Genomic DNA, 20,554 nt, shown 5'->3' with positions numbered 1-20,554 from the left:
TTGGCCATGTTTAGTAATGATTCAATAGATATTGATATATGGTGTCATTTTCAGTTGCATAAAAAGAGATACAAGGATGGCACCTAGTATATCTCCATTTTTGAAATTCTGTCACAGTACTTCTAATGTGAAAAGTCAGATAAGGCAAGTGAAACATTGTCTTTTGACTGAGGAACCAAGACATATTTACTGCACACCATTAAATAGTACTTTGTTGATCAATGAAACATTATTTATACAGCATGCAACAGAATGATGTTAACATTTCACATGTTTATTTTTTCTGTAAAACATTAGGAAGTGACTTACAGATATCAAATCTTGCATATTAAGAGCATGCCTTTACGTAGTGCATTTCTACAGTACTTAATCGTTACTGTACATAAAACATAATTTAACTTAATTAAGTTATTTGCTTAATCAAATTAGTCTCTCGTTGAATTTTACTAAATATTCCAAGTCTCAATATTAATATTTCCAAATATACAGCCCTCATCAAGACTACAAATTAATAAACTTAATTATTCAGTTTCTTACAGTACCATCAAAACTGACATTTAATTACAAGTTACATTTTTAAAGTTAGTTTACAGGATAATGCATTTTGTACAGATTTCTGTAATCAGTCCACTTCTTCTGTCATAAACAGTGACTTCTGGATTTTAGGAACCAAATTCCACAGTATCTGCAGTGATTGGCTTAAATTCGTATTTGCCTCTGCCATCCATATGCAGATAATACTGGGGAAGAGAAAGAGTGGGAAAAGCCCCATATTAAAAAAATACATATAATCAACTGAAAGTAGATCATACTTGACATTTACTATAGTGCCGTATCAAGTCATCAAAGAGTCTCAATTCGCTTCACAAGATTTGCTATGAGTACGTATTTGCAGTCGAGTGCAGCAGCACACACCAATCTTCCTCAAATCATAAAGTGAGTTAACAATTTTATCTGGGTGATTATTGGCCAGAACACTGGAAGAAATTCTGTCTTCTTATCGAATTGTGCCATGGCATCTTTAAAGTCCACCCGAACATGTGGACGGGAGCTCGGTTAACGCCCCATCTGAAGGATGGAACCACCAACAATGTGCTGGAGTATCAGCCTAGACTATGAGCTCAAAGTCCCCAATGTGGGTTTGAACACACAACTTTCGGACATCTCAATGCACTTGATACTGTTGGCTGGGCACCTGAGCTGGGGGTGGGAGTCAAAGTGGGTGGGATGGGGAAAGAAAATCATTTAAACATCCACTCATTTAAATAAACTGAGTTTAAATATTAGCATTAATAAATTGAAATATGGTATTGATGATCTGCAACATTTACCAAGCATATCCATTACTTCTGATCAATGTCTCACTGTGTGGAAAATTGTGAGTTGAACCTATATCTTAGCACTCTGTGGAACAGGTCATCACACCCTTGAACTACAATATCAGTCCCTCTTTCAAATAAGTCATAGTAACCACTGTTGAGTGCTTCTGAATACAAAAAAAAATGAATATCTATTTGATACTCATGTTTGATATTATTTCAAGGTATTGTTAATATCGGCAAACATTTAATTTGTAAATAAATCAAATAGAGAAGAGAATTAAAACCTCTTGCTAGTATTGGCAAGGAGTTCACATTGGAGATTTTAGGTTTCAAATCTGATGAATAGAAGTGAAACTCTTTCATGTAAAATTGCTGTACTCACCTCATGGTGTTTCCAAAGAGACTTTCTGTGGGACACTGTGAACAACGTAATGCCAACCTACAAAAAACACAGATTGCAATCAATGTAAAACACACAATTGTTTGGGTCGCCAATCCCAGAAAGGATTATGTACAAGTTTCATTAATGAAATTATTCCTTAATATAAAAGTATAATTAAAGCCTTAAGTGGAGAACGAATTCTCAGAATATATTAAAAGCTTAACAGCACTAAGACTTTAAGGATGACAGCTCAATGTGGTAGCAAGAAGCAGTGGAGCTCAAACACAGCGAGTCTGCATGTGTAATTCTTTGACATTTCCATGGCTGCAATAAATTGGATGCAACACAGTAAGCCTTCATGAATAAATTCAGATCACTTTACTATTTTTCCTTCTTCACAACAGACTTTTACCTTTTCTGGTTCTAGGGAATTAGATACTCTGGGGTCAAAGAAGCTTTGAGAATTGTGAGAAAATGCAGCCCGATACAGTTTATTAGCAACTCTTTTCACTGATGATTTGTATGATTTGCAGAACTCTGATAATGAGAATATTGGGGGGAAAAAGAGGAGAAAACATATACTGTATCAAGTAACCCAGGTGCTGCTTGGTTCCTGGGACAAACCCATTCTATCCCCTGTTTTTTCCAGTGACAATATTAGCCTTGCAGTTATTCCATTTAGTTTAATGGGGACAAAATTTTGAATCTAGCTCAGAGCTATCTGATTCTAAGAAAGTGTATTCTAGCAAGAATGCAGCTTTACAAGTCTGTTAGCAGGCTCACACAGTCAGGTGGCTCCAGTGATCTCCCTGGTTAATGCAACACATTAAGTTTGAATTCATACACAATGAATTCAAACCTTTTTTTTCAGGTTAGAAAAATGAAACCAATAAATAACTCAAGTCTGGAATAATTTCTACTGTGTATTTAAAACATGAGAATGGAAACAAACTACAAGAGAGAACAATATATCTGGCCTGCACTAACTTACCTTCCTGCAGTGGTTGTAGATGTAGCCTTCAACATCCACACTAACCGCACTGGTACATTCATCTAGAATAGCAAACTGTGGTTTGTGGTAGAACAATCGAGCCATCTGCAATAAGGAAAAACAAAATGATGCTGACTTAGCCGTGTCCAATATAACCTCTAAAATTTGTTACTCCTTCCTCTCAAAGTAACAGTCAATTAGCAGCAGCTTTAAGAATTGCTTGGATAGAGAAAGGTTTTGTCTGAAGATTAATGGGAGGGGGGGAATGCTTTCAGCTGTAACAAACTGATAAATACACAAGACACTGTACAATTCTCTTGCAAATTGTTTTGAACTAATACAAGAACATTTACTGTTCACTGAAAAGATACTAGTAAGAATATTCTAAGCAAATACTGTAACAGATAATTTAGTATCTAGATCTGGCTTGAAAGAGTCTCTTTGGAATGAAGAAAAGTCACAATTAGTTTAGCACTTGGCTGACAGGGAAATACATTGTACTACCACGTGACAGGAATATAGATTTGAATCTGCAATTCACTGCGTAACACGGAATCTCATTAAGGTCACGAAGGAAAGGAGCTTTGAGCAAAGCATTGCAATAAGCAAGAAAAAGTGACAGCTGCTCTTGCATCTTTAAGCACCCAGTGCAGTGATAAGAAACATAAAAGCTTTTTGTCTCCATGGCACAGGAGCTGAATCCTGAATTAGTACAACCCGTGTGTGGGGGGGGGGGGGGGGGGAAGAGAAAGGAGAGGAGGTGAAAGATTATAAAAGCAAAACAAAACCTTAAAATGGGAGTGGATAATCATAAAATCATAGAAATATACGGCACAGAGGGAGACCATTTGCAGGTGTGCACACAATTCTTTGAAGTATTTTATTATAAACATGACATACAGCCATTCTCTGCTTCTCCCCACCACTGAGTACATCCATCCAGTCTTGAATACAATCCCAGCCTCCCTCACGATCCAGAATGTGGCCAAGTTGTACATTGCCAAGATAATCTTTCAATACCTGTCAACAAATGGTATTCATCAAAATCATATGCAACAATAGTTTACTAAAAGTTACAGTGGAGAGATGGCAAGTGAACTTAAATATAATAACATTATTTTATTGAGCCAAGTTTAGCTCTTTTGAATTTTTAATAAAATAATAATTACTCAAACACATTGCTTTATTACTTCTTAGGCTAAACAACAACAACAACATTCCATTTATTGAGCGCCTTTCACGTCGGGAGGACGTCCCAAGGCGCTGTAAAGTTGGGTCAGGACCCGAGCAGGGGGGAAATGGTCAGGGTGAGGGGAGGGAGCGAGGAGGGGGTAGAGAGTCGAGAGGGGAGCTGAAGGCACGGTCAAAGAGAAAGGTCTTGAGACCGGCCTTGAAGGAGGAAAGGGAGGAGGCAAGGAGAAGGCACTGGGGGATAGAGTTCCAGAGCCTCGGGGCTGAGAGCCCGGCCACCGATAGTAGGGCGGTTGGGGCGGGGGATGTGGAGCAGACCGGAGCCAGAGGAACGGAGGGTACGGGCGGGTAGGTAGGGGCATAGTAGGTCGGAGAGGTAGGAGGGAGCAAGGCCATGAATGGCCTTGTAGGTGAGGATGAGGATCTTGAATTCGATCCTCTGGGGGAAGGGGAGCCAGTGGAGGCGAGCGAGGGTGGGAGTGATGTGGTCGCGAAGCCTGGTGCGGGACAGTACACGAGCTGCAGAGTTCTGAATGACCTGCAGCTTGTGGAGGGAGGTGCCGGGAAGGCCGGCGAGGAGAGAGTTCCCATAGTCCAGCCTTGAGGTGATAAAGGCGTGGACCAGAGTTTCAGCAGCGTGAGGGGTGAGGTAGTGCCGTAGTCTGGCGACATTCCGGAGGTGATGGAAGGCAGTGCCAGTTGTGGCGCGGATATGGGGGAAAAAGGACAGCTCAGGGTCGAACAGAACCCCGAGGTTCCTGATGGCTTTGAGAGGTGGAGAGTGCAGCCTTGGATGCTGATGCTGTCAGCGCCTGAGGTGCGGAGGCGCTGACTCGAGCCAATCAGGAGGGCCTCAGTTTTGCGCACGTTGAGCTGGAGAAAGTTATATCTCGTCCAGAAAACTACAACATAAATATATTAAATACAAACTTAATTACAAACTGGAATTATTGGTGTTAGAAGACTTCTGAGTTCATGACAAACTTAAAACTATACTTAGGAACCCCAAAGCCCTTTGAAAAAAGCAACTGTACAGATGATTATAAAAAACTGCTAATTTGTTTCAAGAAAATTATTAACTTAGCCCCTCCATTCACTCATGCAACAGGCAGCCATTTCAAATGAGACGAGAGATTCTGAAAGCAGAGAAATGTGCAGCAAGTTTAATAATAGTTTATAATACCAGGTCAGATATTCCTTTCCGCCTCTGATCCTCTATGGTATCTGGGTAGATCACCTGATCCCTCAGAGTCCCTAGAGTCATGTATGGACGCTGGGAAACAAAAATACATTAATCTCATTACATTGGACCATTGTGAGACAGGTTAATTTTACCTTTCTGTTATGTTGTTACAATAATAATCCGAGCTTGAATAGAGAAATCAATCTTACCTGAGGAACGTAAAACAACTTCCCTCTGTCTGGTTTAGTCAGACGTCCTCCAAACAGGGGCCATAACTAGAAATTATGACAATTTATAGTTCAAATAATATCAATTGATTTCAATTCTACTTTTGATACTAGCATTATTTCAAAGGGTGAGATTATCACACTTACCTCTCCTAGACAACGGAAAAGTGAGCTCTTTCCACAACCATTTGGGCCACACACCAAGACATTCGTCCCTGATCGCACCTAAGAGAAAATACATCTAGATGTTCACTGATTAAGAACAGTTTACCAAGGAAATAAATTCTTGCACAATACAGATTTGTAAGAAAAATGTTGCAACTTCAACATTATCCTTAAGGCACTGGCTCAGGCTGGCATAGAGTGCTAAATGCCCTGGTTGCCCTCACCCAACTGACCAGTCTCAATGTGCAAACTTACACAAAAAGTACTGCATCCATGTGATAGGGAGGAACAGGAAAAAGAGAATCTTCCTGATTGATCCAGTCCTCACCCAACACACACACACTGCAGTTGCCAACAAGCAACAATTGCAATATATTCTTTTTGAATAGTAAAGCTTAAATTCAACTAATCTTTCTTGAAAATAAATGCTTTAAAAAACTGTTTTGCTAGAATTCAATTTGGGGAAATTGTCTTAAATTTCCAACAAATGTCCTTCTGATAAATATACAACAGTGAAAATAAGATGGGATGAAATAGTTGTCTGAAAACAGCCCTGTAACCATCCATTAATGTTCAAAAGCCGACACTGGCAACCAGTCTACCACTTTCTCCTAGTTTGGCAAGACACTTCGACTTATTACCTTACCTGTATGTGTGTGTGTATACATAAATATACATACACACATTTACACACACAGTAGCTGCATCATAATGCAAACCAAATATTTCAAGCTTTCCATGGTATACCTCAAACTTCATTAATCTCAGTAGAGTTTGGATTTTTGTGAGATTAACTACAAATAAGAATTCCTTTGAAATCCAAACAGGATCAACATATTTTATAGTGAAATGCAAGTCATACTCTACCTCAAATGAAAGATCTTGAATCAAAACATCTCCATTAGGTGTCACCAAGGGTACATGTTCAAATCTGAAGAGAAGAACTGGCTCATGTTACCATTCTAGGAGATCTGAGGCCTGAAATTCCACCTAGTCCTAGCCTGAAGACAATTTTGTCTTAAATTTTAAGATGGTGCAGAATTTGAGAAAATTATTTGAAAATAATTTGGTTCTTATTAAGGTTTGTGGATAGTTGTGGTCATTTTCCATATCAAAACTAAACCTAGGAATTTTCCACTATTCTGTGTGATCTTAAATGTTAAGGTAAATTGGATTTACAGCCTAAGACAAAATGTTGCATTTAGAACTTCAACATCGAGGAGTGTATACAGTAATCTAAATCTCTTCTTCGCACTAACTTTCAATGGATTAACTTAATTTCAGTTAATACTTTTTTTATTCAAGTTACATGCTTGTGCAATGATCAAGACTGTAAATTAAATCCATTTAGAGGCAAGTTTAACAATATCGATTGAAAATGTACGTCAGTATTGTAATAAAAATTATAACTATTGAATACGCTTACTTAATAACACGATCCAAAATAATGATTTTCCCACTCCCTGGTATCAAAGGCAAGGCACTTTGAGATTCTGAACCTTAATAAGGAAAAGAGAGCATGGATTAAAACCTTTTGGGGACTAAATTGCAATATACTAGGTGATACATTTAGCGTTTACACTGATGCATCAGAGAAGCATGCTCTTCTTTTGCTATGAAAATATTAAACATCTAGTTTGAAAATCCAAATGTGTAATTAAGTCTATTGTTTAGATTCATATAAATTATGTAACAATGATCAGCGATGCTAAAGTTTTTTGTATAATAAGCTATGAATTAAATGGATTCTGGCTTACTCACCCTTATCTAGCTGAGAAACCATAGTGCGCTCATATTTTCCACTATTTAGTTCCTTCAGAACCTGCATTAATTCAGTGATACGAGCTGTGAAACTAAAAAGAAAGGTAACGATTTTAGGAAGATCTCGGCAGCGTTATCCAAGGACATAATTTTACTAGGATTACATGTAAATAGAAAATATTAATGTTTCTGTACATAGAACTCAGTGGCAGATTCATTTAAACCGACAAAACACTGTCCTCATAAAATTAGAATCACTATGTAATCACGGAGATGGGATGCCACCAAAAAAGATGCGTGTATGTCACAATCTTTGAAGTAATGTTAAGGTCAAAAGATCATTGATGTGTTATTTTATCTAGTTAAAATGACTAAAACACACTACTAAAGTTTAGTCCAAATCAAACTGTTCACTTCTGAAATTTCATAGAAAATGAATGAGTGAAAATGAAATGACCTGGAAAGCTGTAATTTCATATTATATATATATATATATATAATATATACAAACACACACATATATATATATACACATACACACACAACATAAACTCACCCAGCCAATCTGGTCATCTCCCGACCAGCCAGTACTATTCTGCCAAGGGCCTGAGACAATCTCAGTAACATACGGCCACTCTGATAGTAGTCCTAAAGTGGAAACCATAATCAAAATAAATGAATTAAAAAGAACTATCATTTATTTCCAATTGAATTTTACTCTGAATGCATTGAAATGAATAGAACAGACTTTTTGTATTCGTAGGCACTAACAAATTACTAACACAAACTTACCTCAAGCAGTTCTGCATGGTTACTTTCCAGATGACGAGGGTGAGAGAGATTCAGGAAGGGTCGGCTAACAACTAGGTAACCGATAACAGTAGCAAGATCTAGAATAGATGTAAAATCAAACAAGTTCATACTGGAAATCATTCTTACAATACAAACATATACCATATTTAGCTAGCTTTGTGTTTAGATGGAGAAAATAACATTGGATGGTCCAAAAGACAAAAGCTATCTTTACTTATTTTCTTTTAGTTCATGATTGCACATCTTGAAAGAAAGCTAATTTGGTGGGTGACTATATACTCAGTGAGGCGAAAGCAAAATTGGATGGAAGGAGGTAGACTTCGAACATATTCTTATGGTTTCAACACTTATCCACTGTTCAAGCTGAATATTCATTTTGGACACAACCTGATGTTTTTGAACTTCTTTCAAAGAATCTTTAGTACATAAAGATATACCTAATTGTATGTGGGTGAACAAATCAAGACAATTTTATACCACCTCAGGTAAGGTTCTCTATTTGTTTCTGCACATACAATTAGAAATATTCAAAGTGGCATTATCAACTGCAATGGCTTTATTTACCTAAATGTGGTGGATAAAACATTGGCGTCACTATTTCTTAAAAACAGTGCTGTCAATTAGATCAGTTCTCATCTGCAGGGATCTGATTAGTTCAACCAATACTCAGACCAAGCTAGTCTCAAGGTTTTCCTTCAATGGGGAGTTATCAAAATCACTGTTTTTTTCGTTCTATCTGAAGTTTGTGCACAGAGTATAAGAGAAACTTCGGGAAAGCATAAATAATGTATTATTTCAGAGTATCAATAAGCTGCTGAGAGCTACAGTCCTACTATACACGTTCCACAGCAGAATCTTGGCAATCTCTTGCTTTGCTAAGTTTCCAAGAGATCCATCTTTGGGTATTCCTACCAGTTAAAACTGGCTTGACTTGCTCTGTAATGAAGAACCCACTCCTGAAATTGGATCTCATCTCTCTTAAGAGTATTTGTTGTAATGTTATAAATCTTGCGAGTTGATGAACAGATAAATCTGTGAGGTTTCGATTACACAATACAAAATGCTCAAATTACCATGTGAAGAAGGGATTTAAAGTAGGATTAAGTCCCTCTTTGTGTGTGTAATTCATGACAATAGCATTGTCTGATCAGATTTACTGATATGTTGTTTTCTGAAAAATTGAGCTAAACAGAGTACCCATGGCTTAGTCCTGATCATATTTCAAGGGAGACAAGGCAGTCATAAAATTTTACAAAATGGCCATCAGTTGCAGGAATTTCATATAATGTTTTAAATATATGCTCACTTACATTTGGCAATTATACTGTCCACAAATCCCATGCTAAAGCGGAAGACAATGAAATTGTGTAAGTGATCCACCTAGTAAGAAAGACCAATATATAAAATCAAACGATTAATTATAATTCTAGATAGATGCACCTACACAATAACAAGCAATGTGTTTTTCAAAGCAATATTTTAAAAGATATTTGGAAATATTTAATAATAATAATCCTTGCATTTGATATAGCGCTTTTCACGTCTTCTAGACGTCCCAAAGCGCTTCACAGAATATACTGTAAAGTGAATTGACTGTATATTTGTGGGCGAACGCCGCAGCCAATTGCGCACAGCAGTGTCCCACAGACCGTCATGGATTGAAAATGACCAATTTATTGTTTTGTTTTTTTGGAGGGATTATTATTAGGCGTGTGGAGTAAGGAAACTTGCCCAAGGTTTTGCCCTGCCTGGAATTGAACTCAGGTCTCTCACTTGCAAAGCGTGAGAGTTAGCACTCATTTGCTAACTCTCAATGTCTGTAACAAAACTATGAACACTAACTCTAACAACATGACCAGAAAAATGGTGATAGATCTCTTACCAGCCGTTTAAAGGACGTGTGTATAGTCTGTTTTTCCCTCCTGTTTCCATTGTAGAAAGCAATTTCCTCGCTGTAATAAGTAACAAGTTAACATTTCATTCTAAATAGAATCATACACTATGCATTTACCTTTAAAAATATTCCTACTTCAGTGGACCTATAAATTGTGCACTAACAGAAAGAAGGATGCAAGATTGTTCCATTAATTGGATGGGAGTTGCACTCCTGAAGCTTTTAAATATTTTGAATGATCAAAAACTGGAAGTTAACACAGGCCATTCCCATGCTGAATATGAGCAGTTGGATATGTTAAAAAGATAGAAAAATGGAGCAAAATATCACGTCTCTTTTTATTTAAGAGATTTACAAAGAATGTACTGTACGGAAACAGGCCATTCGACCAACTGATCAGTGCTATGTTTATACTCCACACCAGTCTCCACCCACTTACTCCCTCCCATATTCTTCTATGTCCTTCTCCTTAACTGAAGGTCTAGCTTCACCTTAAATGCATTTTTCAACGACCACTTCGGGAATCATTTTCACAATCTCACTATCTTCCGTGTGAAATCTTTAACTGCGTTTCAATTTCCATAGTTGCTATCTTATACATTAAGCACTGCAATGTTTGGACTTCATAGTTTTTTCACCTTTATTCCACTGAAACCCTGCTCACCTATTTGTAATTAGTCGCGAGTTGACATATCTGTATTCTCCTTCATATCTTTGTTCTGTCACTGTCATTTTACCAATTGGTCTTCTGAAACGCGTGAGAATCAGTCCTGAAATGATCAGGTAGGCCATCATACTAGCTGGACCCTGAACAGAAGACAATAATTAATCTAATGTTTCTAATTTGCAGTAATGACATTAGTGGGATAAAGTATGTGCTCTTCATCTGAAGTTACTATTATTTTACAAGATCACATAAATTTCATGAACTGAACAGTTCAAAACTTTCACAAAACTTACCTGAGCACCTATTGCACTTGCTAATTTATATATATACAGAAAGATGTCCAGAAGAGGCTGAAAAGGAAACACAGATCACATATTAATGAAAATGTGAAAATGATGCAATGAACCCTTATTTAAAAAAGCACTGTTTATAACTATGGTTTTATTTCAAAAATGTGGAGAAAAAATAAGTGAAAATAAAGATCATAATTTCACACGTTTTATTGGTGTTTTTAATGAAGTAAGAAATCTAATTTTTCATTCCAATTCCTACTTTGCCTTTACTTGGCTTAGTTGATAGCACTCTTGCCTCCAAGTCAGAAGGTTGTACATTCAAGTTCCTCATCAAGACTATGAACCCACACAATCTAGGCTGACATGCCAATGCAGTGCTAGTGGAGCACTGTACTACTGGAGGTGCTATTTTTCGGTTCAGATTGACATAAAAGATCCCAAGCACTATTTGAAAAAGAGAAGGGAGATTCTCCCAGTGTCCTGGTCAACAATCCCCTCAGATAGAATTGGTCATCTATTGCTGTGCTGCCGCACTTGCCTATAAAATATACTTTACAGGAAAAATCCTGTGAAGCTTTGAGATGTCCTGACAATCTGAAAGGCGTTTTATCAAAAACAAGGATTTTTTNAATATTGCAAGCAATAAACATGTGTCAGTGGAATTCAAAGGTCCAACTGTTTCTTGTTGGTCAGATGAGTGTCCGACATGTAGAAATTCATAACCCTATGCTTAAGAGTTTCACATGTGGCCCAACTGCGTCGTCAGGCAATAGAGCACAATATAGTGCTCTGGAACATTCCTATCCTCTTGTTGTAACTTCTGGTATTTCCAGAAAAAGAAGAAAGATTTTCATAACTCACCTTGCTCAGATTTGAATACAAGTCCACGACACTATTGCAGAACTTCTCCACATCTTGCGTCAACAGTTGGTCTGCATTTGCTATTCGATTGTCAAGGTTACCCATCTTATAGTAAGTGTAGCCCCTGTCGGAATAAAAACATCACACCAAATCAGGAAACTGTTAACATATAAATTTAATAAAAACCCTGAAATTGTTAAGGCTAATGCTGCAGCTTTGTTGTCACCTACAAGCTAAATTAAAATGATCCACAATCGTAATTTTGCAGCAAGGAATTAAGACGATTATATAAATTTAAAGAGATACTCAAATTATTTTGAACAGTTATGAATTCCATGAAATAGCGTTTAATGAGGATTGACCTATAAATTTATGTTGATGCCAGCTCTTCCATTGGAGCCATTTAGTCTAATCTCAATTCCCTGATCTTTCCCCATATCCTTTTACATTACCGCTTAAAATGTAGGTTGGGCCAACGGTCAATAGATTAATCATGTTCAAAAGCCCTGAAAGAAGTAATTAACTACCAATGCAAAGGATTACAAATGATTCTGCAAATCCTTTTCTGTGGTTAATTACATAATTAGGGCACCTACATGCAGTTTCAGGATAGATCCCTGGCACATAATGTTTCACCATTGTTCAACCATTTATAAACCAAAGCATAAAGGACAAATAATCTAGGATTAAAGATGATTGACTGACACCTTCTGAGCTCTCTAAGCTATTCACATTTTATTGTTCTTTGCAATTATCATTCTATATTCACGTTCGGTACCTTTTAAAAGCTAATTTCTGTTTAACTATGGATTCTTGCTGTATACCTTTACTTCTCATTTTTAATCTGTTCAATAACATAGAAATTTTCAGCATAGAAGAGAGTATTTAAGGCCTGTGCTGGAAGAGACATAATGGCATGAAAATATTATGATGAAAGGTTTATAAACCAAAGGTTGACCTCACTGGGCAGAGTAGATTAACAAGAGAATCTAACATAAGAGTTCAAAATTATCAATAAAGTATTTCAAGTTTTAATCTTGAAAATGTGTAGAAATGTAATGAATAGTAAGGCAACAATACTGCTTCAACATTCAGAACTTACTTTAAGTACTCCTCATATAGGTATCCGGTGAGTCTAACTCTGAATCGAAGTTTCAGTTGATTCAAACCCAACTTCAGGAAATTATTTACCACTGATATCTGAATATAAATTGGAAATTCATATAGAAAATTTAAGTTGCACAACTCTTCTGAAGAACAAACATAAATATTCTTACAGAAATACTCATCCAACCATCATGATGGCTTCTGTTTCTTGAATAAATTTGAAAACTTCCAATTTACAGAGTAAACATGTTACTACATACTATGTATGTATCACAATGCACGTTACCATATGCTGGAACCAGTGCAGATTTAGCAATCCATATTACTGATGTGGTTGGTAGTGTTACTACAAACAACAAAAAAAAACTTACAGCTGGCATTGCGGTGACAAAGTTGAATAAGTATCTCTTGAAATCTTTTGTGCTCCGACCAATAATTGCACTGCAAACCATGACATGCATAGAAACTGGGATTAAAGTACGCACGGCAAGCTGACTTAATGATAACACATGCTTCAATCAAACAAGCATTCTTAGAAAAGGCAATTTAATAGAAGACATTGTAGATTTTATATTGGAGATAGATGAAGTGGATTACTGTACTGTAGAATAAAATCAAACTGAAATAAGATCTCACCTGAGAAAGCAAATTACAAGGATTCTCTTACAAGTGCAAACAATCATAAACAAGTGATTCATAGACAAGTGAGAACTCACAAAACTTAAGTAATCATTTAGAATGAATGAGTCAAACACTTTGGGACCTTAGAAATGCTTTCAATTTATTTTTACATTACTGTCCAAACCTTGCCAACTGTTTGGTAGATATTAAACCTTTTCAAAACTCTATACGTCTAAAATCTCAATGATCAATTTGAGTCAAATTATTGCTTCTCCACAGTATAAAGAAAATTCCCAGATCATGATGTCTGATGTGTATAATATATTTCTCCTTTTCAGAATCTCTCTTGAATGTTGGCACAAACAAGTAATTTCTCAGAGAAATTTCTGATAGGTCAGTTTGGAGGGGAGCAGATTGATTTATAGGCACTATATTTACTCTTGTTCCTCTACATAGAATAGCAGTAGATATCCAGAGCCTAGGTTACTGTACATATTCCACCACACCAAAAAGCTTTGAATAAGCAATGAGTTGTTTTTTAATTGTTGGATGAGGTGAAACATCACTCACGCATCATTTCATGAAAGCCATTCAGGTTTGCAGCCGCACTCAACTTTGTCAGGTTTCAAACAGAAAAAAGCGTGAAATAATTCCCCACTATCTCCCTCAAAAGATCCAGATAGAAGCCACAAGGTTGTTCTTTTATCTATTTGTCCATCTCCTATTGGCTTTCAATTTAGCAAGTTGCAGGATAAAAAAATCTTATATTTTGGAAATCAGGCTGAGAAACATGAATCAATAATCTTTTTTTTAATAGCCATCAAGTTACTAAAGTTTGTGCAAAGGAATTGAATCCATAATTTCTGGAGGACATACCAGGAATGTACAGCCCACTACACAAATTTAACCACAATGTTTAAAAATCAGGCCCCAAATGCTTTGATTCCTTTTGCAGATTTACAATAAAACTACAAATCTATAGGATTATCTCCATTCTTGTTTTAAGTATCTAAGGAAACTAAAACTGTAAATATACAGAAGAACGTCTGTATTGCAAATCTTAAGTGTATAAAGGGCATTTTGTAAAGCAGTCACTTCATAACACAGATCAATTGAGAGGAAGTAAGTTGTGTCTTGGTAAGTTAATATACATTCTTATTAAATAAATGATAAATAGCAGAATTACAAATCAATAATGTTATGGAATACTTCCTTCACCTCAACAATGCAATTTGGTATAAAATAATGTTACCATGGGCATAGCAGCAATAAACCATACAAAATGCTTCTTGAATAACTGCGAATTTCTGCTTATGATTCCACTATAAAAATTACAGAAAAAGGGTAAATTAACAGAGTAATTAATCAAATGAGTTAAAATTATTTTAGCTTACATTAAAACAATTAATAGCACAGAATTGTGTGATGAAGTACATGTATTAAGCAGAAATATGGAAACTGTTTCTATTTTTGACTAAAGTGGCATAATTCTTTTAACAGTACTGGGTTTCCCCAGTAGCTCTTAAATGCTATATAAGAATAATAATGAGATTTAAACTGTACCAGAAAGGATTTTCAACCTTAAAGGCACTTGGATTACAAGATTCCCAACTAGGATACCTGAATTTCAATCCCAGTGTTGATTAATTCACGCTCAGGTTTCTTCTATAGGCTTTGTCAGTCTTAACTAGGTCATCTGTTGAAAGAATGGAAGCTGTCTGGGAGAGCTATATGCATTTCTTCCCCCTCCATTACCCTATTGGCATGGTAACCATGAAATTAAATTTGATCATGGAGCTAACCCCAGGTAATGGTCATTAATCTCCCTGGAGATCGCTGGTTTATGGTCTACTTTGAAATTTCTTACTGTGATTAACAAACCTCTTTTACAGAATATCATTCCTACAGCCGGCACTACAACAATAAAGTTTTCTAATGGTTCAAAGTATCACAAATGGCAAGTATGCAGACATACCTTTCGATCAAGGTCCCATTTTGAATCATCCAGACATCACAGTAAGTGCGAGCAACAAGCATGACAGCAATGAGCAACAGGTATGCAGACTAGAATCAAAAAAACAAATAGTTTATAAGTCGATTTACAAACAGCCATGGAGGGAGTAACTAATGTTATTTGGGGGATTGTTGGCCAGACACCTGAAAGAAACTTCCTTCTCTTTTCGATTAGTTCCATGGGATCTTTAACGTCACCCGAAAAAGCTGACAGGACCTCGGTTTAACATCTCATCTGAAGGATGGCACTTCCTTCAATGCAACACACCCCACAATACCGCATTGGAGTATCAGTTTAGATTGTGATTCCAAGTTCCAATGTGGGGCTCAGAACTACAACCTTCTGACTCAGAGGTGAGAGTGCTACCACTGGATCAGGCTGAAACAAATTACATGTAAACTGCACAAGCAAATCCTTCTGGCAGCAGTTGCTTTTTTGTCTTTACTTTTTGTAGGAAAGGCCAACGAAAAGATTAGGACTGCGCCATTTACTTTGCAAATTTCAGGCTGCTATCTGAGGCAAAGCAAATGAGGCATCAATACTGCAGTATCTTGTATAAAGCATATTTGCTGAGCCACGTGATTATAAACATTTTTCTACAAACACACATAATATTCTTATGCTAAGAATATTAGAATAATAATATTTTTACCTTGATCAAATTAGGATTCACCATCAGGTTTATGCAAACAGAATGGATTGAAGGCTTGTTGTTGAGCGAGATGCTAATCTTTAAAGATCAATGTCTGTGTTTTATCAAATTCATGCCCTGCTTTCTGGCACAGGATGAGGTCAAATGATGCATTTTTTTAAAAAAAAGACTATTTTAAAATAGATTTGAGTAAAATCAGAATAGGCACATTAATACTCAGTCTAAGTAAGGAAAAACATTTGAGACTTGACATTGCTCATTCACATCATAGTTGTTTGTAGGACATTGTTGTTTGTTAAATGACCGCCATTGCTTTGTGTTAATTGACTGCCATGTATGCCTACAAAGTCACAAATACACAATCACTGCACTTAACGTTGTGAAGCATTTTGAGACATTCTTGATGTTATAGGTAATACAAGGATTATTATTTTAGGACCTCACTGCACACAATCGGAGGTGTTAGTGATCTACTCCCAGTCTACTGTTGTTCCCTAACCAGCCATGAGAAAGTACATATGTACCCCCAAATTTTCTCAAAATAAGGAGTCATATGTTTACAATGTTAGATTGTAAATTATTTATTTTCATGTAATAATAATCCTTGTATTTGATATAGCACCTTATCACGTCTTCGAGACATCTCAAAACACTTCACAGAATACACTGTAAAGTGAACTCACTGTACATTCTGTGGGCGAAACACATCAGCCAATCGCACACAGCAGTTTCCCACAAACAGTCATGGATTGAGTGACCTTTTTTTGTTGAAGAAATTAGTAACCCCGGAAAAACGATCCACCAATCGACTAACAACTGGGTTCCTACTTACTGATAGGTAAACAGAGGTGTGGAGTAAGGAAACTTGCCCAACGGTTCGCCCTGCTGGGAATCAAACCCAGGTCTCCTGCTTGCGAGGTGAGTGTTCTTTCCACTGAGCTACAGGACTCCATAATGTCTAAATATTTAATCAAATACATAACACCTACCTCTTGTGAAACTAATCCAGGCACCATTATTTTCAAAATCCTCCATAACCTTGAAAAGAAAACACCGTCCACAACTGCTTTATCTTTTTTTGATTCTTTCTAAAAATAAGAGGGTAGGCACAGTTACTCCAATGAAGTAAAATAAATACCCAGATAATTTGTAAATGGCAAAAATATTTTTATGATAAAAGTTATACTCACATCACTTGTAAGCACTTTGCCACCATTCTTACTGCAATAAAAAGTTTCACAAATTAAAAAAGGAATAAATAGTCTGGATTATTAAATGCAAGATGTACAAATTAATGTACATTACAGTTAAGGTACTGGAATAAATTGCGTAATAGGTACACCCAAGGTGCTGGACAGTCAGGGATTTGGACCCGAGCAAGGGGGTTGGGATCAAGGAGGGTGAAACGACATTGGTGGGGCGGGCCGGGCCGTGCGGGGCCTGCTGAGCAGAGGGAGTGAACAGGTTAAATTTAAAACTGGTGTAGTCCAAAAGCTGATTATGGTATGAGAATATGGCGCCAACATATTACCTCATCCATATATGGATTGCATAACTCTGTTAAAATTGTGGACATATGTCGAGCCAAATGTCAAGTGTTCCATTAAACTGAACACACTGAAATTCCTCTTCAGATCACTTTAAAAAATATTTTTATTGATCTTTCAGCAGTGACAGCCACGAAAAAAAGTTTAATCAATGATTAAGGAAGACTTGAAAAGTCACAAAGGACAAAGTCAAAGTTGATTTGTGATGCTTTTTTTTTCTCTACTCATTGCCATGCTATTTACAGAGTTCTATCTGAATCAGTTGCTGAAGTGTGGGAGAGACCAACTCTTCCTCAACACATTACTTAACAGATTATCAATATCAGCAACAAAGCATTGGAGAACCTGGAAGTGTGCACCAAACTGTGGAACAATGGATAGGAGCACCAATTTTGCATCAAAGTCACGTCTTCGAGACGTCTCAAAGCGCTTCACAGAATAAACTGTAGAGTGAATTGACTATATTTTCTGGGCAAAACATGGATGGGGATGCAAGGAAGGACCGTCTTCATCTTATTTAAAACAACACTAATATGCTTAAGAGGTACGGTGTAGTTGAAAGGTTTCAAATATTTCATAAACTCAAGTGTCGTGCAGGCAAAAAAAACGAGTTTGCAAGAAATGCGTGAGGTTGGGAGGCACGGCTCACCCTCACGAGCACAGCCGAACTCGGAATTTCTACGACGGGAGTGACCGAACCACAGATTTAAGACTTGCGATTATCTTATCGTGGGTTCGCGTGGACCACCTGCCCGGTAGGTCGAACACGAGCGTGCAGCGTGAAACGATGAATAGGGCAGACGAAGAACCCCCATCGAAACACCGCTGCCCGCAAAATATACAAAGTCAGTTCACTTTACGGTTGAGGCGTCTCAATGACATGATAAGGCGCTACATCAAACGGCAGAATTATTATTATTATTATTATTACTATTACTACTACTACTACAACTTCTGGGAAGGTATCTTTTGGGATCATCTCTTCCCCCCCACCCCCCACCTCAAAAAAAAATCATCGCAGCATCCCAACCTGCAAAATGTCAGTCGTTGTCTTTGTGCTCTGACTCCCCCTTCTCACATGACACTTAAGGACAATGCTTAGGCCGAACGACATCCCCGGCATCGAGTACCGAGCTCAGTCCCCCCCCCCCACCACCACCACCACCATCTGCACCTGTCATCAGCCCTTTCCCACACGGCGAATGTCCCGGTACCGGTACCTGAGCAGCGTGTTTCTCCTCTTTCTTCTGACCAGGTAGGCGAAGGCCAAGGCGGTTGTGGCGGCGGCGGCTGTGGCGGCGGCGGCGGCTGTCAGTGAGGAGTTTCTCCCGGTCACCAGTTTGCTGAGAGCCGCCATTTTCCGCGAGAGGACGGCGAACCGCGAGCGCTGCCGGGAAAACGGGCCGACCGCCCACTCCGACGGGTTTGTAGCCCAAAGTCCAGCGAGGACTAGCCCAAAAGTAGCCCAACAGTGTGCCCTGGCCTCCTGTGTGGGGGGGCAGCAGAGTGGCCCGAGTTAGGTCAGTGGTCCGGGAAACTGTGTAAGGAGATAAAGGTCTTCCAGTGGTGGGTGGGTAGTGGGGGGGGGGGGACACGACTTGAGGGTTTAAATCATTTTTCACAACAGTTTTTTTCCAGTGCAATAACGACGACGACAACAACAAAACGCGCCGAATTGGGCGTGAACCTGCCCGCTCTCCAACCCTGGCTGGCAGGTGGCGGAACGTCACCCGACTGGGGCGCCGTGCAACCGAGAGCAGGGTGCAGTGCACCCGGTAACCCGAGCAACCGAGAGCAGGGTGCAGTGCACCCGGTACCCCGAGTAACCGAGAGCAGGGTGCAGTGCACCCGGTAACCCGAGTAACCGAGAGCAGGGTGCAGTGCACCCGGTAACCCGAGCAACCGAGAGCAGGGTACCGTGCACCCGTGCAAATCATTGGTGTGATAACAATATACGGGAAGGCATGCAGCACACCACGCGTTGCTGTGCCGGTGAGCTCGGGGACAGTGTGCAGTGAAACTCAGGGACGACTCGTTGCAAATATGTAACCAGAGGGCAGCGTCCAATGTAACACTGCAACACACAGACGGCATGCGATACAACTAGGAAACAACATCAAATGTAACTTGGCGCACTCGGGATAGCCTACAGTGCAGAATTGGTGAGCAGTGCAAACCATACAATGGGGCAGGCAGCCCACAGAACAATTCAGCATATGACCTTAATGACTGTTTGCAGTGAAACCTGAGGCAGCGCACAGTATCATGTAGCCTGGGGCAGCAGCTCAACGATATAGTTTGGGATATTACAACGGACAGATGCCACTCCTAGCAGTGAATGTGGATAACGTGCATTGTAATCCTTCAGCCTGGAGCAGCGAGCACAAACACACCGCAGCGGCAACAGGGAGCAGTGAAAACAGAGCTTTGTTAAAGACATTAAAAAGAAATTTAGTTTTTAGTAAAAAAAAGTAAAAGAAAGTAATGTGGTATTCGTATGATGACTTTATTCATCCTATTTCCTGGGGCAGATGTTGGAAAAACGAAACTGATAAATTTAACTATTTAAATTTAGGAAAATGTCAGACACTGAGGGAATATTCTTAAGTATACTTTATGGATACAGTTTTGGGCTACATTAGTTTAGTAGTAAGACAGCATAGTAGTTTCTTTGAAACCTTTACTAAAGTAATGTAGATTACAAGGTGTGGATGCCAGTTTTCAGGATCACATGGGTCTCTTTCATCGAGTAAGTAATGGAAATTAAACGGAGTTTTTCCGAACAGTTGAATGTTGAAGAACAATGAATGGCATTGTCGGATTAGAGTCAAAAACAGTTACTAAAGCAAAATCGCAGGACATT

General features: G+C 38.2%; 1 protein-coding gene across 2 annotated transcripts; it reads right to left on the bottom strand.

The window, feature by feature from the left end:
- Positions 1-253: 253 nt before the first annotated feature.
- LOC103174644 (ATP-binding cassette sub-family D member 3) lies at positions 254-19,063 on the bottom strand. 2 transcript variants are annotated; one of them, XM_007887124.2, is made up of 23 exons: positions 18,912-19,063; positions 17,335-17,365; positions 17,134-17,232; positions 15,454-15,542; positions 14,731-14,800; positions 12,853-12,950; positions 11,751-11,874; positions 10,890-10,946; positions 10,594-10,736; positions 9,918-9,987; positions 9,346-9,415; positions 8,015-8,112; positions 7,779-7,870; positions 7,223-7,314; positions 6,888-6,960; positions 6,329-6,392; positions 5,444-5,521; positions 5,279-5,344; positions 5,070-5,159; positions 3,596-3,715; positions 2,696-2,800; positions 1,705-1,761; positions 254-740 (listed from the first exon to the last, which is right to left on the bottom strand). In XM_007887124.2, the coding sequence occupies exons 1-23, from the start codon at positions 19,046-19,048 to the stop codon at positions 663-665; spliced, it is 2,001 nt and encodes a 666-aa protein (XP_007885315.1). In that variant the 5' UTR covers positions 19,049-19,063; the 3' UTR covers positions 254-662. The 2 variants fall into 2 exon arrangements, with proteins under 2 accessions (XP_007885315.1, XP_007885314.1); XM_007887123.2 differs by lacking the exon at positions 14,731-14,800 and adding an exon at positions 13,229-13,298.
- Positions 19,064-20,554: the final 1,491 nt, after the last annotated feature.

This window comes from Callorhinchus milii, unplaced genomic scaffold (assembly GCF_018977255.1).
Source record: "Callorhinchus milii isolate IMCB2004 unplaced genomic scaffold, IMCB_Cmil_1.0 Scaffold5, whole genome shotgun sequence".
NCBI lineage: Eukaryota > Metazoa > Chordata > Chondrichthyes > Chimaeriformes > Callorhinchidae > Callorhinchus > Callorhinchus milii.
The sequence above is the reverse complement of the archived record's forward strand: the minus strand, read 5'-3'. Positions and strand labels throughout refer to the sequence as shown.